The sequence below is a fragment of the Pan paniscus genome, chromosome 7 (assembly GCF_029289425.2).
Source record: "Pan paniscus chromosome 7, NHGRI_mPanPan1-v2.0_pri, whole genome shotgun sequence".
In the NCBI taxonomy this organism is placed as follows: Eukaryota; Metazoa; Chordata; class Mammalia; order Primates; family Hominidae; genus Pan; species Pan paniscus.
Genome location: NC_073256.2, coordinates 24298839 through 24324279, shown reverse-complemented (window position 1 = coordinate 24324279; position 25441 = coordinate 24298839). Strand labels below are relative to the sequence as shown.

The following is a 25441-nucleotide window of genomic DNA, read 5'->3' as shown; positions in this document are numbered from 1 at the left end:
CCCAGCTCACCTCCCTGGATGGCGCTTTCGGGGATCTGGAAGGGACCCAGTCTCGGTTTCTTGGGGAAGTTCAGGCAAGCCTGAATCCGAGCCTGGGCAGGTCTCTTGGCTCCTGGCCCGAAGCTGAGATTGGAGCCTAGGCCCAAGCTGTGTGTGGCGGCTGGTGGGCAGGGCTGTGAGGTCACTGCAGGACGTTTGTCTTGTGCCTGGGGTCTGATGGCCTGGAGCAGGCCATGGGTTTTGGAGGCAGCCTGGGGAACTTCTCGGCAGCCACCCTCAGGGCTGCTGTGTGCCGGCTTCACCACGAGGAGAGGCTCGGGGCCCTGGTGCCTGACTGCAGGCTGAGGGATGTCGGCCGCAGCCCCTGTCTGTCTTTCCTTTGGTCCAGGACTTGAGGAGGAGCTCAGACTGGATTTTCTGAGGGGAGACAGTGAAGCCAAGATGGAGACCCTGTCAGACATTTCGGTAGCTGAGCGATCAGAGAGGACAGGGTCCACGCGCGGCCTCTTACTGGTTGTGTGGACCGGCATTGGCCCGCTTGCAACCTGAAAGAGAGGAAACAACACAGGTTAGAAGTTCCTCCGCATGGAGCCAACATGAAAATCAAGCACATCCAAAGACAAGGTGCACACGCCATGAAATTCTTAGTACAGTATCGACAGGCGGTCCTTGGAAGTAGGGACAGACCCTCCACCTGAGTGCTGATCAGGACAAGACACATGAAAGATGCGCTCTCGAGCTATGTGTTGCTGACCTAAGCACACCATTGTTCAAAAGATCGCGTCTTGGTCATTAGCTGGACCAAAGCGCCTCCACTCACTCTTCCATGAAGTGGAACGGACTAATGCCCTTCCGAAGGCAGGTTGGTGGCTCAAGGGTACTCAGGACTTCTTCTCTGAACACATGCATGTTCCTGGGTTTAGCCTTCTCCACGTTTGGGGCCTCTGAGGACCTAATTTCCTCATGCCGCTAGGAACATGTTGTTGGCAGGCTTGCCATAATTGGACAGAAAGAAAGCAACAGGAAATACGGCATCTTCAGATGCCTTGGCCTGGAATCAAATTGACCTGGAAGGATCGTGGAGTCCCTGACCCCAAGAAGGCAAGAAAGAGGGGTTCCCCGATTCCCTCCCGCAGACAGGAAGCTGAAAGGAAATCAACCAGGTTGACCTAGAGGAGAAAAAGGCCAGGGGCCCAGGGTGACACTCACCCTCAGATAATGAGAAGATTCCGTGGATCCTTTTCGATTTGGCAGCGGCTTCTCTGGAGGTTTTCCGGAAAATATGTGGAGGAGAGTCTTCCTCTGCGGGTCTCCTTGCCTGCAGAACAGAAAAAGGTCAGGTCGTGCCCCCTGGTTTTCCCAAGGAGACAGGGAGAACCCTGTCTGGGGCCCAGTCCCATTCCGCGTTTTGTGATACAGAAATGGACATCTGGTGCCCTTTCCGCCTCAGCACTTTCCCTCACGTGCCAACCTTCCCATCCTCCATGTGGCCCTCTAGTCTTCCCAACTAAGGACTGTGATTTGGATTCCATCGCTTTTCCCCCTGTCGTGGGGAACCTGCACGAAGCGCCCCCGCCTCTCCCCGTCCCTGAATCTCCCAGAGCCAAAGGAGCTCCTGGGTGTGGAACCCTGGAGGACACGGAGCTCAGGTCTATTTCTCTGCAGCGTTCCTTCCCTGGCCCGGAGACGGAAAGGCACACGGTGTGCAGGTGCAGAGACACCATGTCCTTAGGAGGCAGTACCCTAAGAGTGGTGAAAACCCCTCCCACTGCTCACCTTGGTCTCTCTTCCTTCTCTCCCTTATCCTTGTTCAAGGGCCCCGGGTTGGCTTCAACCTGGGGCTTCCATGGTTTCAGGTTTTCCTTCCCTTCCTTTTTCCCCAAGGTCGCTGGAACCAGGGCTGCCTTCCAGCACTTCATGGGGCACCTGGTACTTCTGGCCGTGTGGCCAAAGGCCCCGCAGTTTTTGCACTTGAGCTGTGGGTGGAAAGGAAGTGATGTCAGTGAGTGAGCTGAAGCCACAGGCAGCGATCCCACGTCAACATTGAGACGGATTGTGAATTCAGAGCTGAATAAGTATTCCAAAGGGGACACCGGCATGGGGGCCGTTAAGTGCTGGGAGAGTTCGGATGCGATGTTCCCTCCCAAAGCCCATGTGACGGAGGAACTCTAAAAGGCAGGACTCAAGGTTCTAAGGGGCACGATGGTGAACCCGATGTCAACAACACAACCAAACGTGGCCACACAGGACTCTAAGTAGAAAGGGAGGTTGCCCCCAAGAGTCTCTCAAGAGGCCTATCGGGCCGGGGAGGAGGTCCCAAGCCACGCCCACCTTGGATGGGAAAAGCAACCTGGGTGGTGGTGACAGAACTCTTTGGAATCCAACCCAGTCTCTGAGGACCGTGTGACACACCCTCCCCCCGCCCCCGCCCCCACCCCAATACCCAAGAGATCCAGTTCTAGACTTACCCTTGGATCTTCTTCATCGGGCAGGGGAGACCTTGGCCCAACTGGGGTGCTCCGCTGCTTCTGGAGGGTCTGGGCTCTCACCAGTCTGTTTGCCCCAGGTTTGGGATCATGACGTGCCATCATCTTCGTATCCTGTGGGTTTTATGACCGGCTTTTTCAGGGGTTGATTGTTGGGTCACCTGAAACACACACAAACACACACATGTCGATGGTTAAGCACATTGGATATTCACACACCCACAGGAAGCCCCCCGCTAAATCCTTGCCGGTGTGGTCATGAGGAGACCTCACCACCAGTCGGTCAAATCTGTGGAACACAATGTGCTGTGTGCATCCTCAGATATTGTGTGTTCCTCTGCCATGATTACTTAGTCCGAGAGTAAACCTCGCCTGCCACAGGGCCCGTGGCCTAGGTATGGGGAGTTGACCTTTCAACCCAAAACAAGCAACTGATTCTGGAGACCGGACTTATGTGTATCACGATTCACTCCGGTAGAAGACACGATGACTCTATCTCCCTTGACAGACAGAATGATCAAAGCCACAGGGCATGGCGTGTGTCACCCTTTGGCTGGTCTGTTTGAAATCTGAGATAAGGGATGCTTCCTGTGACAACTTGAATCGCTACTCTTGCCATTTCATTAGGCAACTTCCAAACACAAATTCATAAAGAGAAGTTATCTTCCTCTCTACCACACTAGCAGGTGATGGTCTTTCCTGTTCTATCTTTTTGGCTTTAGCTCCAGCCCCTCTTTATTTATTTTTCTGGTATTTTACACATGCCACATGAATTCATCTAAACAAACAGTGAACAAGTGCCATATCGTATCGATGTCTTACATGGCTGAAGGGCAAACCACCCTTTTTTCCAAAGTCCTTTTTCCATTCACCCACCAATTCAGCATGCTGCAGTACATTTCTTTTCGCATTCCCACCTTGGTCTTATCCCACACATGGAGACGGAAATGCTTTCTCGTTTTCTGTTCCAAGAATTACTAGTAACGAGAGCACACCCTACCCCATCAGCAAGCCCCAGTGTGATCGGTTTCTTTCGGCCTCCTTTGTCTCTTTTCCCCCCCACCCCTCAGGGATTGCGTGAAACAAACAACTGTTCAGTGAAACTAACCTGAAATTGCACGTCTACTTTCTTTCCCCGGCTGGCGCTGAGATGGGCAGGTGCTTGAGCAGCCCCGCTGGAAGCGATGCAGCATCCAGGACGACGGAGGAAGGGGCGGAGAGGGACCTCTGCTTTCCAGGCTTCCTTTTATACTGCCTCTGGTCACCTGACGTGGAATGTACCCTAACCTAATCAGTTACATGTAGGTTAATTACAATCAACTTAATCCAATTACATGACCTGGAAAGGTCTATCTGCACAGCCCACTCTAAGATCATGTCCACTGCTGACAGACATTCTAAAACCTACGTGTACAGCTGCAAGCTTTGAAGAATAGATGTTCCCCGTCAGACATGTAACACTGGTGCCTGTACCCCTGTCTTCTTTTCCATCTTTTTTGTTTTTGTGTTTTGTTTTGTTTTAAAAAATGTGGTAAAATAGACACCTTTTAATTGGACCAGATTTACTCTATCTCGACGTAGGCCTCAGTGTCATCAAGGAGATTCTCCTTGACATGCAGTCACGGCCATGATCCATCTTTAGGGTTTCTCTTTCTTCCCCACGGTAGGTCTGTCAGCAGAGAACCCTAACCACACCCTCATGTGTTTTCTCCTCCAGGAGGCGCTCGGAAACCACCGTGAATTGGACCGCACTGGGAAGCACAGATGAAGAAATTCAGCACCGCTTTGTCCTTCAGTGCCTGGCTGCTTTTTCAGCTCGTCTTGCGACTCCAGGTATTTGAGTCCAGGGAGGGATACCCCGCCTTTACCGTGTGCTTGCCACGATCTTGTCTCCTTAATCCTCACTGCAGCTCTCTGCCATAGGGTCTTATACTGCTTTACATGTGGGAAACTGTGGCTCAGAGGGTTTCACAGCAGGGCAGGGAGCCCAGATGTGAATCTGTAGATAACAAGCTTTCTAGTTTTTCAGTAATTTCCAAGCATCTTTTTTTTTTTCTTGTTTCGTCATTGGTGTCTTTTTTTTTTTTTTTTTTTTTTTTTTTGAGACAAAGTCTCTGTCGCCCAGGCTGGGCTGCAGTGGTGTGATCTCAGCTCACTGCAACCTCCGCGTCTCACATTCAAGCAATTCTCATGCCTCAGCCTCCCGAGTAGCTGGGACTACTGGTGCCCATCACACCCAGTTTGTTTTTGTATTTTTAGTAGAAACAGGGTTTCACCATGTTGGCCAGGCTGGTCTTCAACTCCTGACCACAGGTGATCCACCCGCCTTGGCCTCCCAATATGCTGGAATTATTGATATGAGCCACTGTGCCCGGCCATGTCATTGTTGCCTTAACCAAGCCTCTTTTAATTTTTCAAACGGAAGAGCCCCTGTCCCACAGTTACTGCTGCTGAGCCCTTTCCAGGTGACTCATTGTGGAGGAGGAAAAGCGGAAGCAGTGTGGGAAGAGGCGGGGTCTGGGCCAGCTGCTGATCCTGCTCTCCTCCCTCCTTTGGCCTCTAGGCTCCCAGGAGTGGTTTGGAACCTGCGCCATGTGCTCTGGAGGCTGTGGCAGGGCAGGCACGGCTTGGAACCTGCACCATGTGATCTGGGGGCTGTGCCAGGGCAGCGGGAGTCCTTGTGTCCCCTGCGCACAACACAGACAGAAGGCTGGGTCCACCCAGTGGGCGGTCAGGTGCCAGGCCAGTGCTTACCCCGCCATGTTTGCAGCCTGAGGCCAGCTGGCTGCAGGTGCAGGGCTATGCGTCAGGGGTCAGGGTGAACACATCCCTGCAGGTCTTGGGGCTCCTGGGTTGCTTCTGGAAGGGCCCGGATGGGGCCTGACTGGAGCTGCTGAGGGGTGGAGCTTCTGGGAAAAGGATTCCTCCTAGGGGGAGTGTCTTGGGCCTGGGACCACGTGGCAGGGACAGATACGGGTGCATGGCAGTGTCTGCTCTTCTCTGTGAAGGCAAAGGGCCTCTGAGGGAGTATTACAGCCGCCTCATCCACCAGAAGCATTTCCAGCACATCCAGGTCTGCACCCCCTGGCTGGAGGGCCGAGGACTACCCCTGCTTCTAGGTGAGAGGCCAGCAGGAGGCTCAGGGAGGAGACGGAGCCTTAAGCAGGGGGAGCAGGGGTGGGCAGGATGTACTTTTTCTGAAAAGGTGGCTCTGGAGGCCACTTGGGGACAGGACCTGGGCTCTGGCTGAACTCCCGGGAGGAGGCTACTTCCTGGTGTGCCAGCCCCTTCCTGCCAGGTGGCCCCAGAGGCCCTTTACCAAGGGGTTTGAGGAGGCCATGTCCTTTCAGTCTGCCACGCCCTCCATTCAGTCCTCTTCCTTCCTGCAGGAAGTCTGGGCCTGGGGTTGGGGCCACTGTTGCCCAGGTGTGGGAGGGCAGTGGCTTTGGGAGGTACAGGGACGATGTGTCAAACAGCGTCGCCTCTCCCAGTGAGATGGTTCTCCTTTGCCTCCGTCTCTTTCCCCGTTGATTTCTCCAAGTGGGGAGTCATGGCTTGGTCCTGATGCGTCTCTATAGCCGCATCTTCCAGCTTCGAGTGAGCAGAGTACTTGGAGGCTGAGGGCCTTTTCCTGGCAGGATTCTCCAGCTAGTCTTTGTTTTAGACAGTCTTGCTCCTTTGCCTAGGCTGGAGTGCACGATCTCAGTTCATGCAACCTCCGCCTCCTGGGTTCAAGCGATTCACCCACCTCAGCCTCCCAAGTAGATTACAGGATTACAGGAGCCCGCCACAGTAGCTGGCTTATTTTTGTATTTTTAGTAGAGACAGGGTTTCACCATGTTGTCCAGGCTGGTCTTGAACTCCTGACCTCAAGTGATCCTCTCGCCTTGGCCTCCCTAAGTGCTGGGATTCCAGGCGTGACCCATCATGCCTGGCCCCAGCTAGTCTTTGGAAATGTTAAGCTATTTGGCTTATTTTCACACTGACAGCTGGTTTGCGGTGGGTGTGCTGTGGTTTATTATTATTATTTCTTTTTTTTTTTTTGAGACGGAGTTTCGCTTTTGTAGCCCAGGCTGGAGTGCAATGGCGCGATTTTGGCTTACTGCAACCTCTGCCTTCCCGGGTTCAAGCGATTCTCCTGCCTTAGCCTCCTGAGTAGCTGGGATTACAGGCACCTGCCACGAATTCGCTTCGCTAATTTTGTATTTTTTTTTTTTTAGTAGAGATGGGGTTTCACCATGTTGGCCAGGCTGGTCTTGAACTCCTGACCTCAGGTGATCCGCCCACCTTGGCCTCCCAAAATGCTGGGATTACAGGCGGGAGGTGAACCTGGGTGTTGGAGTTTGCAGGGAGCTGAGATTGTGCCACTGCACTCCCGCCTGGGTGACAGAGTGAGACTCTGTCTCAAAACAAAACAAAACAAAACAACAACAACAGCAAAAAAATCAAATTGTGGTTACGTAGAAAAAGTGTCAACTTACATTTTCAGATGTCCCAGACAGGCCGTGTGGCTGCTTGGCCAGCTTAAGCCACTTGTGGTTGGGGCTGTCGGGGGCCTTATCCAATTTTCACTCCCCTCGGGGGATGTTGCCTCACTGTGCTGGAAGGATTTGTGTTCCCAGGGCAGAGACCAGCGCTCTGACCCACCCCTCTTGCCTAGCAGGGTCGGTGGACCTGGGTGTCTATCTGGACACGTCCTCCAGTGGCCTGGACCTGCCTATGAAGGTGGTGGACATGTTCAGGTGCTGTTTGCCTGCGTGTGCCGTGAACTTCAAGTGGTAGGAGCAGAACCCGAATCTTTCTGGGGATAGCTTCACAGATCCACCACTGCGGGGGAGCAGTGCAGAGTGAGCTGCCCACAGTGAGGCCCTGCCCCTCGGTCAGTCCAGCACACACTGGAGGCCATGACGAGGAGCCCTGCGGTTACTGTGTCTGGGCTGAGCCTCACTGAAGTAGTTGCTTCCATTTAGAGCTCATGTTATATTTAGGTTGGCATAAAAGTAAACACGGTTTTTGCCATTAAAAATGGCTATTACTTTTGCAGCAACCCAATATGAAAAAAAAAAAGCACCTTAAATACCAGAACTCCACTAGGGGCTTTTGCTCCCAGAGTAGAATTGGCGGGAATTGCCTGCAGGCTTACATGGTTTTCTTTCTTTCTTTCTCTCCCACCATGTCCCTTTTGGCCAAGCTCACGTGCTGGGCTTGAATCAGTTAAATGAGTGTCATGCTGTGGCCTGACTCCACCCAGCATAGACGGGTGTTTGGAAGGGTGGAGTTAGAGGAGATTCTAGAAGCAGTAGCCCCAGCAAACGTTGAGCCCTTGGCCCCTGCTCAGGAGCCGGCCCCTGGATGGGATTCAGGGATGCGAGCCCCTCGTGTGAGCTGAGCTCAGGGAATGTCGGGTTCAAATCTGGTGTCCTAGAAAAGTCATCTTTTATGTGCTGAGCCAGTCCCCAGGGGGTTGCCTTTACTTGTTCCATGGCCATGGAATTAAGAAAAACATGCAAAAATAATTCTTCAGTCCTTGAAGAGCATCCAGCACAGAAGGTACAAACCTTCCTTAAGGCTCCCTCCTCAAATCAGTTTGTCCATTTTGATGTGCACCCCCCCAGGCTTTTATACTCTTCAGATGCCAAATCTAAGAACCACCTCCCAGAAACCACACACCCTGTTCCAACCCCCAGCCTGGTTTGAGCGTGGGGTGGGTGGGAGCCCAGCTGGGCACCCCAGGGGTCTGGTGTCTTCTCCAGGAAGCTCTCGGGCTCCCTTTGTTCTCTCTGCAGTTTACATGAGCTGGTGAAACATGAAGAAAACGGTCTGGTCTTTGAGGACTCAGAGGAACTGGCAGCTTAGCTGCAGGTAGCCATGTCTGCCACCACGCCAGGGTTGGCAGGGTTCTGGAGACTGGCACCGAGCCACGCTCCCTGATCCCTGCTTCCCACAGCCAGGGTGGGACCATGCGGGGTCTGGTGGAAAAGCTAGGGAGGGAGCAGAAGTCACAGAGGCTTCCTACTCTGCTGTCCCATTTCGGTACAGTAGGCTTGGGAAAGTTAGGACACAACCCCACCTGCCCTCTGGATTTCTGGAGCTGACACTCCACAAATGATGCTGGAGCCGGGTGGGCCGGGCTGCAGTTTAGGAAGTGGTCAGGATCAGGTAGGTGCGTGGGCAAAGGGAACTTCTGGGACAAGCCTTGAAAGATGGGTGGAATTCTGCAAAGCTTACTTGTTTCTTATTGCAAAAAGTAATACATCATTCTTGACAACAGAATGATTGGGAGGATTTTCAGTAAAGGTCCAGGTCAGAAGTCATTTAGACTGGGTCCCCCAGTCTCTGTCAGAACCATGGTACTCTGTTGTGGTGCGAAAGTAGCCACAGATCATCTGTAGAATAAGGGGTGTGGCTTTGTTCCAACAAAGCTTTATTTACAAACACAGGCTGTGGGCTGGGTTTGGCCTGCAGGCTGTAGTTTGTGATCCTTGATTCAGACAGTTTAGCAAGGCTGTAAAGAACACCCACACCCCCTTGTTACCCACAGATGGGTGGGACTGTGTTGGCCAGAGGCTGAGAGGACGGTGCTCACAGGGGAACGTACAGCATGTGGAGGCCGGAAGGTGCTCCAGCGCACCAAGTGTGGGAAAGTGGGACATACGGGGAAGTTTCCAGAAAGCATGATGTCAAGTTGGAGGCAGAGCGCTGCTGGGGTGTGAAGGGTCTCAAGTCCAAGTGAGGGAGTTAGGGACTTGGGAGGGGTTGTTGTTGTGTCGGGGAGCTGGGGTCATCCAGGTGGTGACCTGGGATGGGGTGGGGACAGGCAATGAGGTAAGCTCTGCTCTTTAGTATTTTGCAGATGCCTTTCTCAAACTTTCCTGATCCTGCAGGCAAGCTAAACCAGTTCTGGAAGAACCTGCGGGAGTCTCAGCAGCTCTGATGGGATGAGAGCTGGGTGCAGACTGTGCTCCCTTTGGTTATGGACACATAACTCCTGGGCCAGAGGCTAAAACCCCAGGGCCCCTGCTGTCCTTCCCACAGCTTCTTCTTGGAGTCTCAGGGCAAACCCTTTCGAGCAGCGCCTCCCAGTGGCCAGAAGCTGAAATGACGGCAGTGGTGCCACCTGGTGAATGACCCGGGAAGCTGTGGTTGGCCCTGATTTCTTCTTTGGAGTCTCCGAAACGCTTCCTGTCTTCTGTTCTTCACGCCCCATGCCCCTGCTAGCATATTACTGTTCTGTGACTTCCCTGTGACCTCTGCAGTACTCCCAATCCTGCATTTGGTCTCCAGGTGTCACCTTTCTTCCATGTTCCTAACACTTTGATTCCTGTCTTGAAAAAAGCACCTGCTGCACCATAAGCCCAGGGATGTGGCAGCTGCAGCGGGCTTAGATTTGTGAGGAACCGAGTGTGTCCGGGGATGTGGCAACTGCAGCGGGCTTGGCTTTGTGAGGAATCGAATGTGTCCAGGGATGTGGCAGCTGCAGCAGGCTTGGTTTTATGAGGAACCGAGTGTGTCCACGTGGGGGAACGTCATAGTTGATACACACGTTTTTATTTGCACAAAGAAAATGCTATTTTTGGAGCCAGAATTTTCATGTCTGATTTATGGTGATTTTCTTAAGAACCAGAACTGCTGGCAGAAACGGGGCACCCACACGCTTAGATAGCCAATGTCTTATTAGAGGGCAGTTTGTGGTTCCTGATTTGGAATTTAGCATTCTCCAAACATTCCAGTCCAATGAAAGTTTTATCCCCTTTCTCATATAAAAATTCTTCCCACGAGAGTGACTTGATTCTCACAATCCCGTTGGAGTCGTGTGTGAGTCCTACAGTGTGAGGTTCAGCATTGCCATCTCCAAGTGCTCTCCGTAGGGAAACAGTTTCTGGTCATGATGAGCTTCCGCTTCCCATCTGATCCCAGCCCAGCCTGGAAACAGAGCACGTGTTTGAGGATGGCGGTGTTTGGGGACAGGACATGTGCGTTTTGTGTGGGGCTGCTAGGACAGGCCTGGCGGGGTGGGGGGTGTCTAAGTCAGTTTACTTGCTTCACAGGTTCCCAGGCCCACCCACGTACCTAGAATTGGCCTCCAGGATGGGACCGGAAATCTGGTTTTGCATAGAAATGGCTAGCAGCAGGCACCATGCCGCTGTCCACTCTCTGCCCGCGTCTGCCCCAGCACTTGGCACAGCAGGACCGAAGCAGAGATCTGAACCCACATCTACCTGGCTGCTCAGTCAACTCACTCTTCACAAAGCTTAGAAAGTGGCCGGGCACACTGGCTCATGCCTGTAATCCCAACACTTTGGGAGGCCAACGCCGGCGGATCACTTGAGGTCAGGTGTTCGAGACCAGCCTGGCCAACATGGTGAAACCCCATCTCTACAAAAATACAAAAATTAGCCAGGCACGATGGCGGGTGCCTGTAATCCCAGCTACTTGGGAGGCTGAGGCGGGAGAATTGCTTGAACCCAGGAGGCGGAGGTTGCAGTGAGCCGAGATTGTGCCACTGCATTCCAGCCTGAGTGACAGAGCGAGACTCCATCTCAAAACACACACACACACACACACACACACACAGACACACACACACACACACAAAAGCTTAGAAGGGGCTGATGTTCTCATAAGCACAGATGTCTGAAGAGCCATTAGCCAGAATGATTCTTTTTTTTTTTTTTTTTTTTTTGTCTGAGATACGATCTTGTTATGTCACCCAGACTGGAGTGCAGTGGCACAGTCATTGCTCACCACAGCCTCAACTCCTGGGCTCTAGCAATCCTCCCACTTCCTGAGTAGCTGGGATGACAGGTGCATGCTACCATACCAGTATTTTTTTTATTTTGTAGAGATGGGGTCCTGAACGCATGGCCTCAAGTGATGCTCCTTCCTCAGCCTCTTTTATTATTATTTTTTAGATTGAGTTTTACGCTGTTCCCCAGGCTGGAGTGCAGTGGCGCAATCTCAGCTCACTTCAACGCCTCCCAGGTTCAAGTGATTCTCCTGCCTCAGCCTCCCGAGTAGCTGGGATTATAGGTGTGCACCACCACGCCTGGCTAATTTTTGTGTTTTCAGTAGAGGTGGGGTTTCACCGAGTTGGCCAGGCTGGTCTTGAACTCTTGACCTCAGGTGATCTGCTCACCTCTGCCTCCCAAAGCCTCAGCCTCTTACAGGGTTGGGATTAGAGGCATGAGACACTGTGACCTGGGATGATTTTCAATCACGGTTTTTTGTTACGAGTGGAAAATGCGTATTTATAAAAATGAAGTAGTATAGACATGAACGTGTAGCAATCTCTATAATCCTGCCATCCAAGGATGGCACCTGTTAACGTGTATATCAGGCATGTCCAATCTTTTGGCCTACCTGCGCTACATTGGAAGAAGAAGAATCGCCTTGGGCCACCCATAAAATACAGTAAAGCTAGCAATAACTGATGAGCTAAAAGAAAAAAAATCACAAAAAATCCTCATATTGTTTTAAGAAAGTTTACAGATTTGTTTTGGGCCACAGGTTGGACAAGCCTGCTATATATATGTTCTAGGTTTTCCCCTATAGGTATACCTATGTGAAAATGATTATTTTGATACATTTTTTTTTTTAGATGAAGTCATGCTATGTTGCTCAAGGTGGCCACAAACTCCTGGGCTTAAGTCATCCTCCCGCCTCAGCCTCCTGAGTAGTTGGAATATAGGTACTCATTACCACGTGTGGGTGATTATTATTAGTTTTTAAACAAAAATGGGGCTGGGCGCAGTAGCTCAAGCCCGTATTCCTACCACTTTGGGAGGCTGAGGCAGCAGATCACTTGAGGTCAGGAGTTCAAGATCAGCCTGACCAACATGGAGAAACCTCGACTCTACAAAAAATACAAAAATTAGCCAGGCGTGGTAGCACGCACCTGTAGTCCCAGCTACTCAGGAGGCTGAGATGGGAGGATAGCTTGAACCTGGGAGGTGGGAGGTTGCAGTGGGCCGAGATGGCTCCACTGCACTCCAGCCTGGGCAATACAAAGCCAGACTCTGTCTCAAAAAAAAAATAAAAATAAAAAATAAAAAATAAAGGTTGGTGGGGGCTTATACTATGTGTTCTGCTTGGCACTGTTTTTTTTCACTTAAAAGATATTGCAGGTTTTTTTTCACGTAAGTATCTGAAAAAAGACTTCCTTTTTTTTTTTGCTTTTTTGAGACAGGGTCTCGCTCTGTTGCCCACGCTGGTGTGCAGTGGTGAGATCAGGGCTCACTGCAGCCTCCACCTCATGGGCTCAAGCCATCCTCCCACCTCAGCCTCCCGAGTAGCTGGGACTACAGGCGTGTGCAACCACATCTGGCTAGTTTCTGTATGTTTTGTGAAGATGGGGTCCCACTATGTGGCCCAGGTTGGTCTTGAACACCTGGGGTCAAGTAGTCCTCCTGCCTTAGCCTCCTAAAGTGCTGGGATGACAGGTCTGAGCCCCGCGCCCAGCCAGCCTCCTGTGTTAGGTTGTGCGGGACTCTGTCGTGGAACCCAGTATGCCTTCGTGTGTTGGCTTGTTTGTTGACTCTGTAGTTCACGGGCTGCCCCACATGGACAGGCACTGGGTCGTCCGTGTGTCTGTGTGCAGGCAGAGGCTGCTGCGGGTGCATCTGTGCACATGGCTGCCAGGAGGGGCTGTGCTCAGGGGGAGCTGGGGCAGAGGCTGGTGGCAATGGGGGGCTTGGGTGTAGTGTAGAGGCACGAGAGCCACGTGGTCTGGGTGCAGTCTGTGGGAGCTCGGGGGTCGCTTGGCCTCTGTGTGTCCTAGTGTTTTTGTCGGTGAGATGGGACAATGACAGCACACCTTCACAGGTGCCGGGGGCTGACCAATGTCAGGTCTCAGGACAGTGGCTGGCCCATTAGGGGGCCCGTTCCCCTTCTCTATAGTCACCCTGCTCGTCTTCCATCAACTAGGTGCTCAGGACAGTGGCGTGGAGGATCCGCCTGTACAGCCTGTGCTCCAGCATCCTGCAGGCCACAGCTGTGTCCAGCCCTGACCCCAACTGCCCCTCCTGCCACCTGCATTTTACAGATGAGGAAACCGAGGCCCAAGGGCTTAGAGAACCCTGCTCTGAAGCACATAGTAGGGCTGCTGGGCTCAGACCCTCCCTGCCTGTGCTGACCTGCCCTCCTCCTGCCGCAAGCCCCCAACGCCCCGAGCCCACCCTGCTCACCGGCCTCTGCCCGAGTTCCCCGTATGGTGTGGGAGTGTGGGGCATCCTAGCTTTTCCCCGGCACCCAGTTCTTTCACTTTCACTGGAGTCCTGCAGGGACAGCTCGGGGACCATGCAGGCCCGGGTGGGCGTCGGGGCTCACCTAGCTCCGTGGTGAACAGCTGGCACGTCTCTGGGTTGCGGACGGTAAAGGCCATGTAGACCTCAGGAGCCCGCTTGTGCTCTTGGCAGGCAGCCAGCCTCCGCAGAACCCCGACCAGTGACACGATGGCTTCTGGGCAATACAGCAAGTCTACGGTGAAAGCTTCAGGTTACTGAAAGGGACAAGTGGAAAGTTCCAGTTCATGCTGACCTCAGCAGCAGGGCGAGGCCAGAGAGGCAGTGGTCCTATGAGACTATTAGATGCCACTTGACCATTTGGGCCATTAGACGGAAAGGCAATTACTTGGGTGAAAAAGGAGAACCCTTAGTAGAGAAAGCTGCAAAAGACCAAAGCAAAAGAAAAAAATCTCCAGACTCACTGGTGTTCCTTAAAAAACCAGCTCTGGTTCTCGGCCTATCTAGGGGGCTGTGAATGACAGAAAGCCTGACCCTGCCGTGAACTTCGTGTTTCAGGTGTCTGCCGATTGGTCTGCTGGCTTGCAGGGGTGGGCCTGTGTCCCTGGCCACCGCTGGACCTGTGGGTTTCAGGGCTGGGACCCAGGACCACAGGCAGAGCTCTGCTCCACCAGAGAGGGGACTGAGTGTGCTGGCAGGGGTGAGGGGTTTTTGGTGGCCCAGCCAAACACCACCTTCTCTCAAGGGCCCTGGCCTCATCCCAGAACTGGTTGTTTTCCTCCTGTGGTCTCTGAAGGACACAGGGCATGGCTCTGGGACACAGCCATGTGGTGACGACTGTAACGGGAGTATGCCTGTCTCCAACAAGAGGGCTGTGGCTTGAAGGTCACCTTAAGAGGCACCCCTGTCCTTTGATGCCACCCTGGAGGCCCAGAGTAACTCTTCTGGAAGCCCCATCATGTCCATGCCCGACAGGGTCCATTGTTCCCTTTTCCCAGAGCCAAGAGCTGGGTAGAGCTGCAAGGACACCGCCTGCACAGGATGCCCGGGGCTGGGCATTACCTGCTGCAATGACAACATCTGGCTGGAAGGCAGAGAGCTGATGGACCGTCGCTACGTCCCAGTCCAGCTGGGCCACTGTCACCCTGGGGCTGTCTAAGTTGGCAGTGATGTCTGCCTCTAATGAGAGGCCATTGAGAAGGACATTCCCTCGGAGCTGCTCGAGGAGCCGGCTGTGACAGTCGCTGAAGATGTATGCCCGGGGGTGGCACATCTTGCAGACGGACAGGCCTGTAAGGCCGGCGCCACTGCCAAGCTCTAGGACAGTCCTGGCGGGAGGAAAGGGGACCGTGTCTTCGACTGCACCAGGGTAAGCCTGCCTCGGTGCCCTGCCCTGTGCCCCGAGGTCACCTGTTAGTGAAGGCTGCCGGGTTCTCGATGACCCATTCTGCAAGGTAGACTGCGGCTGCCCTGTGCCCCGAGGTCACCTGTTAGTGAAGGCTACCGGGTTTTCGATGGCCCGTTCTGCAAGGTAGAGGGCGGCATCCCATGTGACCAGGCCTGTGGTACCGTGGGAGATGATGGCTGTGCTCTCGGAGAATGTGACCGACCCTTCCGAGGGCTGCACCAAGAGAGGGCGAGACAGTAAGTCCAGCAATCAGAAAACAAGTGGCTTAGAAGACAAGTAGCCATCCACCACATGGCTGAATAAAGCATGACAGGACCAATCGCCACTCAGCAATGAGAAGCAGCTAACTGTTGACATACCAACAGCTTGCACGGGCCTCAAGGGTGTCACGTGGCATGAAAGACACTCATCTCAGGCCACACAGGATTCTATTCATCGAACATTCCTGAGACAACGGAATTCTGGCGATGGAGCACAGGTCAGTGGTGGCCAGGGGCCAGGTGTGGCTATGAAGGGGTGGCTGCATCGTGATGATTCAATATGCTATGTTTTTCCTTTGTGGTTTTCTGTATCTATGTTTTATCTTATTTTTTTTTTGAGCTCTGTCATACAGGCTGGAGTCAGTGGCATGATCTTTGCTCACTGCAACCTCTGCCTCCTGGGTTCAAGCAATTCTCCAGCCTCAGCTGCCCAAGTAGCTGCAACTACAGGCATGTGCCACCATGTCCGGCTAATTTTTGTACTTTTTTTTGGGACAAAGATTCGCTCTCATTGCTGAGGCCAGAGTGCAATAGCGCGATCTTGGCTCACTTCAATCTCCACCTCCCAGGTTCAAGAGATTCTCCTGTCTCAGCCTCCCGAGTAGCTGGGATTACAGGCGCCCACTACCACACCCCGCTAATTTTTGTATTTTTAGTAAAGATGGAGTTTCACCATCTTGGCCAAGCTGGTCTCAAACTCCTGACCTCAGGTGATTCCCCCCGCCTCAGCCTCCCAAAATGCTGGGATTATAGGCATGAGCCACCACGCCTGGCCTAATTTTTGTATTTTTAGTAGAGATAGGGTTTCATCATATTGGCCAGGCTGTTCTCGAACTGCTGACCTCAGATCCACCTGCCTTGGCCTCCAAAAGTGCTGGGATTATAGGCTTGAGCCACCTTGTGCAGCCCTGTCAAATATTCTTTGAGGACTGGGCACCAGGTCCTTGTGAGGCAGGTAGTGTGTGTCACCTATTGGACAAATGCCCAACAACCCCACGAGACATGCTGTTGTTGTTGAAGTGCTTGATTTACAGACAGGGAAACTGAGGCTAAAGAAGGTTAATGGACCTCATGTCTAAGACTGCAGAATGGGTGAGTCAGGATTTGAACCCACACCCACGTTTTCACTTTGTCTGTGCAGGAAGGGTATCTGGGCTGTGAGGGGGAGGAGGGTGCCCTTCTCATACCAGCAAATAGCTCCAGTGGCCCAGGGTGCACTCCTTGGCCATCAGGGTCTCCACCAGCGCCTCGTACAGCTCGTCCAAAGGCTCCGTGTGGACAGCCTCGTGCTGCGGGCAAAGAGAGTGAGAGCTTGTTTGCTTTCGTTCTAATCTGTAAAAATGGCCAGATGATTTTCACCAAGTTTAGAGGGGAGATTTGGGATGGAATGGTGTAACACCGGACAGCTGGCGCATAAAATATTCACTTCGTTGGGCGTGGTGGTGTGTGCCGAATAGTCCCAGCTAATCTAGAGGCTGACATGGGAGGACTGCTTGAGCCCAGGAGTTCGAGGACAGCCTGGGCAAGAGACCTTGTCTCTAAAAAAAATTTTCACTTGGTAGGGCAACCTGGAAGGGAGGGCCTTCAACAAGAGGTGTTGAGAGGGTAGGGTTAGGTGTAGTCTAGGGCAGGAGACAAGGATTCCGTGAGAGCTGCCACATGACCATGACAGAGAGCTCTGTGTTTAGATCAAACACAGAGAGGAGGAAAACAAAAGGTGCTTTTAAGTGAGCCCAGGCAGAACTGTGAGGGCGGCCCATGCTGCAGGCTGTGGCTGTCAGCAGGCTGCTTTTCCACAGCTGGTCCCATCCTAGGATTCACAGGGCAGCAGCAGGGTACACTGGGTGACTGCTGCCCTCTCGTGATGGCACAGGGCAGACCTGCTGGAGACTACAGATGCACCCTTTTGGGGAGGACTAGGGAGAAAGCAGGTATTGGAGAAGCAGGGGATTGTTTATTTGCTAAAAGTGTGGCCCTTTCACTCAGCAGGTCTGCTACTGCCTACTAAGGAAAGGCCTCTCGACATCCTCATGTCAAACCCTGCATGTTCGGGCCCATCTTTAAAATCCATCCTAGGCCAGGTGTGGTGGCTCATTCCTGTAATCCCAGCATTTTGGGAGGCTGAGGCAGGCGGATCACCTGAGGTCAGGAGTTCGAGACCAGCCTGGCCAACATGGTGAAACTCTGTCTCTACTAAAAATACAAAAATTAGCCAGGCATGGTGGCATGTGCCTGTAGTCCCAGCTTCTTAGGCACGAGAGTTGCTTGAACCCAGGAGGTAGAGGTTTCAGTGAGCCGAGATTGTGCCACGGTAATCCAGCCTGGGCACCACGGTGAGACTGTCTCAAAAAAGTAAATAAATAAGTAAAAAATAAAATCCATCCTGTATCAGTCAGGAAAGAGCTCATTCCAGCAGGATCAATGCAGAGAATTCACCAGAGGAACTAGTTCCAAAGGTATGGCAAGAGCTAAATTTTCCAACAGGGGCCCATGGGGCAACCCAGAGACAGACAAGAGCAGGAAACTCCAAACCCTTCGGTGGGCAGGACAGAGGGTGTGAGTGAGGGTTCCAGTGCTGTGGGCTGGACCAGCCTGGTAGGAATGAGAATCCATATGCTAGGAGATGGGGCCCCAGAGAAGCAGCTGCTGTGGAAACCCCAGGAGGCAGAGTGAGGGAGAGACGCTGGCCTCCCCTTCTTCCCGCCCTGCACTGTCTCCCATGGGTCACACTCAGCTGCAGCCAGTTGCCTGGGGAGGCCCCTGCCATGCTGGGGTTTGCAAAGCAGGCCCAGGGCCTGGGAAGGATGGGGGCTCCAGAACGCAGGTGGCTATGCTGTCCGGCTACTGGGTGGACACTGCCCATTACTGACCTTTTTGATGAGTTCTGAGGGAAAGCACCGGGCATACTTGACTGACGGCGGGTGCTTCACACACAGGATGCCTCACAGTCTATGGCAAAGAACAGAACGTTGGTTGCTCGAGAGCCAATACAGCAGAGGGCAAACTCCAGGCTAGCCGATCCCTCAGCAAAGATGTAGATGGACACGGCGTTCTGGCCCCACGCATCTGCAGTTTGTCTTAAGATATAAGTCATTTCCTAAAGATGCTTCCACTGCAGTGGCACAGGCTATGGCAGCATTTCTAATGCCCATTCTGAGCAGGAACACAGGGCATGTGGGCCCAAACAACCTCCCTCCCAGGGGAGCCAGTGTGAACCAGGGCTTGCAGTAAGGACAGTCGCCAACTATCTGGCTCTATGGAAGAGGCGGGAAGGCCCACTCGGCAACTGCTCTCTTGGAGCGTGTGTCCCTGGGGACAGGATGGAGGGGAGGGGACACTCAGGGTGACACTCCAGCTAAAGCTGAGAGAAGCCAAGTGCAGGATGAGCAAGTTCCAGGCAGTGGGAACAGTCTGTGCAAGCTCTGAGGTGGCCACGGGCTGGCACTTGGAAAGGAGGGCAGAGGGACTGGTGTAGCAGGAGTGGGGACGGTGGGAAAACAAGAGCCTGGAAGGAGAGGGAGGAGACAGTCCGCAGCGCCTGCTGGCTGGGAGGGATGCAGATTCTGCCCAAGGGCAGCAAAGTACCCCACGCAATACACAGGCTCTTCATGCTGGTGCTGGTTTTTCATTTTTTCTGACACAGAGTCTCGCTCTGTTGCCCAGGCTGGAGTGCAGTGGCCTGATCGTGGCTCACCGCAGCCTCTGCCTCCTGGGTTCAAGCGATTCTCCTGCCTCAGCCTCCCGAGTACCTGGGAGTATAGGTGTGCACCACCACGCCCAGCTAATTTTTTTTATTTTTAGTAGAGATGGGTTTTTGCCATGTTGGCTAGGCTGGTCTTGAACTCCTGACCTTAGGTGATCCGTCCACCTCAGCCTCCCAATGTCCTGGGATTACAGGTGTGAGCCAGTGCACCCAGCCTTGTGCTGGGTTTTAAAGCAGCTCTCCCTACATCTCATGCTTCACCACCTACAAGAGTGAGGCTCAGGGGGAAACTCAGAGCAAGGTGCGAGATAACTTCAGGTATCTCCATGCTTGAAGCCCTGACCTACTGTATTGCCCTGAAAGTCTTCCCTGCTGTGGCTGCATCTTTTCCACGTGGATAATCTTGGTTCACCTCTAGAACAGGAATTCTTCACCGGGGCTCCTAGGATGGGCCGGGTGGGTGGGGGTGGAGGATGTCTGCCTCCCCTGAGTTTGTATGGAAAGTGTATTCTGGTGCACTTCTTTCTGGGAGGGAGTCTATTGGTTTGTCTTTTCAGAAGGGCCCATGGCCCTTTGAAGGTGAAGACCCAGGATGCAGGGTGATCTGCACTTGGCCCTCAAGGCCAAGGTCAGCCTGTGGCTGGGCCGGGTGGTGATCCTGGCTCTCACTTGCATGCAGATGCACTTGAGTCCAAACCCCACCCTGGGCAAAGCAGGGGCCCATTTAGGTCTAGAAGAGACAGGAGTGGGCGGGACAGGCCTCATGAATGCAAAAAAGAAAGTCTCTGAGCATCTACCAAATGCTAGAAGCTGTTTTGCACCTGTCATCTCTCTTTTTGCTGTGGATGGTTTAAAAAACATTCCGTAGATTTCCCCCCTCTTGCAGATTTTTGTATATTCTGATGTCTTTGTCTAAGTCATAGATAGAAAACGAAAGCTTAGGAGCTGTCGGAGGTGCTGACACCCTCCTGAAGTGCTGACTCAATGGTTTTGTTCTTTGAAGAGGGCTGTTTTTAAAGGGTACAAGCACACCTGTGCTGCTTCTCTCAGGTCTTCCGGAGAGCTTCAGGAGGCAGGGTCATGAGTCCCAGGGACTCTGGGATTCTTACCTTCTGCAAAATATCCCGCAGCAGCTCAGAATCTGATGAGTCTCTTAACTTTGCCTCTAAGCTCTGTGTGGACGGGAGAGAGAGAAATCTCAAGGGCCCATTCACAGGAACATTAAACATGCAATAGAGTGTGTTGGCAAAGCTCTATGTGATCCCTCCCTGGGGACGTGGAGCCAGTTGGAAGTGGAAGCCACAGCGGCTGAAAGCCTGACCTTCAGATGTCTCAGGATGCACCTGGATGAGTCACAGGAAGAAGGCTGACTCTTGGTCGCATTAGTCCTGGCTACTCAGCTGCCACCCAGGTCATGGGCCAGCTCCCTGGTTACACTGGTCAGCCAGGAATTACCAGGGCAGCCATGGCACCAAGGTTTGATGGGCTTGCCATCTGAGTTTAAGTGGAAATGCAGAATGTGCCCATACCAGCCTGGGTTACATTGTCCTCTTACAGGGGCCTCAAGCCCAGCAGCGAGCTTTGGCTCCCGAGTTAGGCAGACTGTCTCGGCTGGTATGTGACACATGGCAAGGCACTTCATTGCTTCAGAGCTTCTTCTATGCCATAAAAGGCCCTACAAGACCTGCTGCTAATCCCCCTCTCTGGCCTGTTGTCCCTCACCTCTGGCCCACCCTGCTCACTCCACTCCAGCCACACTGGCTGCCTTGCTATTGTTCCTCAACCACAACTGGCTTATTTCCACAACAGGGCCTTTGCATATCCTGTTCCCCAGACCCTTCCCATGGCTGGCTGCTTCACCACTCAGGCCCCAGTTCAAATGCCACCTCTTTGGGGAAGGCTTCCCTGATTCCCTGACTTTGGTGACACTTCTCCCCAGTTGCTCCATTCACCATTTCCCTGTTTTCTTGGCTTTAAAGCCACTCTCATCTGGTCTTTTCTTGTTTATTCATTTATTTGTTTAGTCTCTGGCTCTCCCATGCAAGCAGAGCCTCATCTATCATGGGTACTGCTGAGCCATGGTGCCTGGCTCACGGAAGGCATTTATTAAACATTTTGAGACTGAATAAAACACTAGCTAACACCGACATGCATTTACCATGAGCCAGGCACTGATCCACAGGCTTTTGTACTCAACGCTGACAACAACCCTAAGAGGTAGGTATCATTATATCCCCCATTTTATTAATAAGAAAACAATAGCACAGAGAGATGCAGTCACTTGCCCAAGGTCACACAGGGCCAGGGGTTGGGCCAGGATTCGAAGCAGGCAGGCTGTCTCCTGGGTCTGAACTCTCAACTACTTCACCATAATCAAACAATCCCTCTGGTCAAATGTGAGTGATAGTAATAGTACCCACCTCGTGGGTGTTGAGGGTGAGCACAAGTTAGCATTCAGTGTGGGCATGTGAACAATTATAGTCAATATTGAATGGAGACCTATGATGCTTTTATGAAGGTTTCTATTTTGGGTTAAAAATGCACAAATTTCTCCTGACTGGAAATGATCTCTGAGTGCTAAATATTTCATGTCAATGGAATAACGCAAATGATTAAGCAACACCCCATAAAATGGGGCAGACCCAGGGAGGAATATATATCCAAACTGACTCATCCCAGTGAGCTCACTGCACATGAATTCCAAATGGGGCGGGGTGCATTAAGCCCCTCTGCTGGCAGAAGGGAGGCTGCTGCCTGCCACGTGCCTGTGCTGAGAATGGCAGGTCCCCAGGGAGAGGAGAGGCCACCCCCTTCTCTGTCTCTTCCATCACAGGCGTGAAAGCCTCAGCGCATGAGCCGATTGTGTGCAGTGCTCGACATACAGATGAGAACACTGAAGCACGAGGGACAGCCTGTGACCTGGTCACCGTGCTCAGGAGGAGGTGGTTACCCGCGGGCCTGAGGGCACTGACTTTTAAGAATGGGCGAGCGCAGCTGTGTCCCAGTGACCAGAACGATTACTGCCTTTAAAAAGTCGTGAAAATGATCGTGAACTGTACCCCACACCGAGCGCGCGTCTGCCCCCCAAGGCGGTGGAGACACCCCCAGCTTCCGCCGCCAGCTCGCGGGGCAGAAGGGGTGCGAGCGACTCTGGCCAGGCCCTAGGGACGGGGACCGGTTCTCGCGGTCCTGACCGGGGAGAACCCAGGAACTCACGTGGCCGGAGCGCCGGGGGTTTCAGCACGGAGACCCATCCCGTCTGCCCCTGGACTCCCGCGAGCCCCGCGGGCCTCTCCGCTCGCCCCGCGGGCCTCTCCGCTCGCCCCGCCGCCCACCTGCCAGGGGAAGGAGTGCAGTGTGCGCGCCGCCAGGAAGCGGCGCTCGAAACCCTGCAGCAAGAGTTTGGTCCCCGCGTTCTCCTCGGGCGCCATGACGTGGGCGGGGCCGCAGCGTTGCCGGGAGACCTGGAGGAAGCCGGGCCTGGACTGAAGAGGGGGCGGGCCGAGGGCAGTGCGCGGGGGCAGAGAGGGGGCGGGGCCTGGGGATAGGGTCAGGAGGTGCGTCCTGGGGTCGGACTCTAGGACGGGGCCAAGATGAGCGTTAGGGGGGCGGGGCCTGGGGTAGGGCCAGGATAAGCGACGTCGCGGCAGGTCCTGGGTAGAGTCCAGCTTGGCGGTTCCTGGGGCGTGGCCAGGAGAGGGCGATCCTGGAAGCTGGGCTTCCGAAGCGTCCAGGTTGGTGGCGTCCTGGAGGCGGTGCCTTGAGTGGGGGCAGGATAAGAGTCCTGGAGGCGGGCATTAGGGCGGGGATAAACGCCAATGGGTTCAGGAAGCGGGACTCAGAGCAGAGCCCAGGAGACAGGTCTTAGGGCGGGGCGAAGGCCAGACCCAGAGAAGGTCTCAGAAGGCGGGGCAGGGGCGGGGCGTTGACTATGTCGTAGCACTTGGCCAGGCGGTGCGTGGACTCTGGGAGGCGAAGCTTAGGACGGGCCCACGTGGGGAGGAGCCCAGGGTCCGGGAAGCGGGGACGAGTCCGGGCTGGGCTGCGCTCAGGAGGCGGGCCCTCGGAGGCGGAGCTTAGGGAGGGGCCGGTGTCGGGAGGGACCCAGGGACTGGGAGGCCGGTCGGGGCTGGGCTCAGGGGCCGAGACCTAGCTGGGCTTGGGGCGGGGCCGAGACGGAGCAAGGGGTCCAGGGTGTGGGAAACGGGGAGGGATTTGAGGAGGGGATCGGAATGTGGCTCAAGTTCGGGAGGCGTTACCTGCGGAGGGTTTGAGGCAGGCCCAGGAGCGAGCCCATGGTCTTCCGACGCGGGGCCGGGGGCGGGCCCCAGGATCTGGAGCTTCGGGCGGGGCCGAGTCCGGGTTTGGGGCCCGGGAGGCGGGGCCAGTTAGGGCGAGGGTCCCTGGGATCGTCGGGTCAGGCCTTGGGCTAACGTAGGCACTCTCGCAGTTCCTCCGCCTTCGGAAGGTCTTTTTAGCAGGGGCCTTACGGGTGCATGCTTCGGTCCTGGAGGCCTTATCCTAGCCTCCTCTCCATCAGCGCCACCCGTCTGGGGCCCGAAAGGAGGGGCTTTCCCTCTGTCCCCCAGCCTTTGGACTGTCACCAAACAAGCCATTTGTTCATCAAATACTTTTTAAGCGCCTACCATGTGCCTGACAAGGGAGATGTAATGGTGAGAAAAACTAGGTGTGGTCCAGGCCCTTCAGAGGCTCAGGGGCTCGTGGAAGAAGTGGACATTGAAGTACTTATCACACAAATGAGGATAAAAGTACGATAGCGATATCTACCACGAAGGTGAGCAGACAGAGCTAGTGGGGCTTGCAGGAGGAGTTTTGATCTTGCAGGGACAGGAAGGAGGAGTTAGCTCCTGCGGGGTGGGATTGGGGATGGTGGTGATATAGACGTGGGGACAGAGTGGAAAACAACAAAAATATAATTATTTTAGTTCAAAGTTATTGTGTCTTGAGTTGAAAGGCAGGGCAGTTAGCAACACAGTTTAGATTTCAGTACTGCCCCTGAAATCTGAACTGTGTTCAAAGTCTAAAACGTTTACCTTAGCAAATTCCTCATAAAACTCCATTTGGAAGAGTCCCGAGAGCGAATTTGTTAAGTATACTTGCAACAGGTAGATGAGGAGACAGATAAAATCTTATTACCTCTTTCAGATGAGAGGCACTTGAGCCCTGCTCAGCTATGAGAATAAGAGAGGGGAATTAATTCTAATTGAATACACTTGTTCTCTTATAGCTGTTGTTCCACACCAGAACCAAATGAGCGCAAGATCTGACAAAGAAAAAAAAAGATTCATCTTTTATTCCTCCAAACACTTTCATCTAAATCAAGAGGATGAGATGTGGTTATTGCTGTGTTTTTAGACAGAATCAACGGTTTCTGGGTCTGAGATGTTGCATACACCCTCTCAGTCCCTGTATCCTGAGAGGGAGTCACCTGAGAATCCACAGCAAGTCCTAACCAGGGATGGGTCTGGGTGATTAAGGAAGATTGGCTTCAGAACTGGGCCAGGGGCACTGCTTTGCTTTTGCTGTTTTGATCAGCTCTCTGCCTGCAGGAGACAAGGAAAACCAATGGGAACAGGTTAGTTATACTCATAAATCCTGGGCTTATTTTATTAACTCACATAATAGCTATTAATTGTCTTTCCTCCAAGGAGCAAAAGGGCATATACGGTCAATGTCATAGTAAGTAACATTGTATTATGTTATACTAAAATATTAATAAATCTAGGTTGGTTCAGTCTTTCCTGAGTCCACAGATTGGAAGCAGATTGAGGAAGGACACTAGCGGACCACAGAGCTGAGCCATGCACACAGAAGAAATCTTTTTTTCTTTTTTTCTGGAGACGGAGTTTTGCTCTAGTTGTCCAGGCTGGAGTGCAATGGTGCGATCTCGGCTCACTGCAATCTCCACCTCCCAGGTTCAAGCGACTCTCCTGCCTCAGCCTCCCGAGTAGCTGGGATTACAAGCGTGAGCCACCCTGCCGGGCCACTTTTGTATTTTTAGTGGAGACAGGGTTTGAACACCTTGGCCAGGCTGGTCTCAAATTCCTGACCTCAGGTTATCCACCCGCCTCTGCCTCCCAAAGTGCTGGGATTACAGGCGTGACCCACCGCGCCTGGCCAGAAGAAATCTTTATCTTGGTGTGCAGTGTCTGGTGATGGACAAATGTCATCTCTCTTGGATCTGAATCTGGAAGGATCAAGGCACTGAAGGAATTTTTTTTTTTTTCAGACAGTCTCCCTCTGTTGCCAGGCTGGAGTGCAGTAGCCCGATCTCAGCTCACGGCAACCTCTGTCTCCCGGGCTCAAGCGATTCTCCTGCCTCA

At 53.3% G+C, this 25441-nt stretch overlaps 2 protein-coding genes and 1 long non-coding RNA gene across 4 annotated transcripts in view; 1 reads left to right on the top strand and 2 right to left on the bottom strand.

Moving 5' to 3' along the window:
* Positions 1 to 9502, top strand: part of LOC129395834 (uncharacterized) — a 55646-nt gene extending 46144 nt beyond the window's left edge. The window contains exons 5-9 of one of the 2 annotated variants that reach the window (XM_063607056.1): positions 4204 to 4319; positions 5495 to 5605; positions 7150 to 7264; positions 8273 to 8348; positions 9371 to 9502. In XM_063607056.1, coding sequence (XP_063463126.1) covers positions 4204 to 4319; positions 5495 to 5605; positions 7150 to 7264; positions 8273 to 8342 — 412 coding nt within the window. In that variant the 3' untranslated portion in view covers positions 8343 to 8348; positions 9371 to 9502. Of the gene's footprint in view, positions 1 to 4203; positions 4320 to 5494; positions 5606 to 7149; positions 7265 to 8272; positions 8349 to 9329 lie in introns of both variants that reach the window. The other variant, XM_063607055.1, reaches the window with a different exon arrangement.
* On the bottom strand, positions 1888 to 4207 carry LOC134731032 (uncharacterized). The gene is made up of 3 exons (XR_010113094.1): positions 3595 to 4207; positions 2469 to 2647; positions 1888 to 1976 (listed from the first exon to the last, which is right to left on the bottom strand). It is a non-coding gene; the product is annotated as an uncharacterized LOC134731032 (long non-coding RNA).
* Positions 9503 to 10015: 513 nt separating the features above from the next.
* Positions 10016 to 23447, bottom strand: LOC117981336 (protein-lysine N-methyltransferase EEF2KMT-like). Its single transcript, XM_055107276.2, is given in 10 exon segments — positions 10016 to 10409; positions 13812 to 13961; positions 14789 to 15054; positions 15214 to 15347; positions 16582 to 16683; positions 18265 to 18328; positions 18330 to 18343; positions 20207 to 20269; positions 22433 to 22881; positions 23357 to 23447. Coding segments are annotated over 9 exon segments (990 nt in total). The 5' UTR covers positions 22529 to 22881; positions 23357 to 23447; the 3' UTR covers positions 10016 to 10308.
* Between the last annotated feature and the right edge of the window lie 1994 nt (positions 23448 to 25441).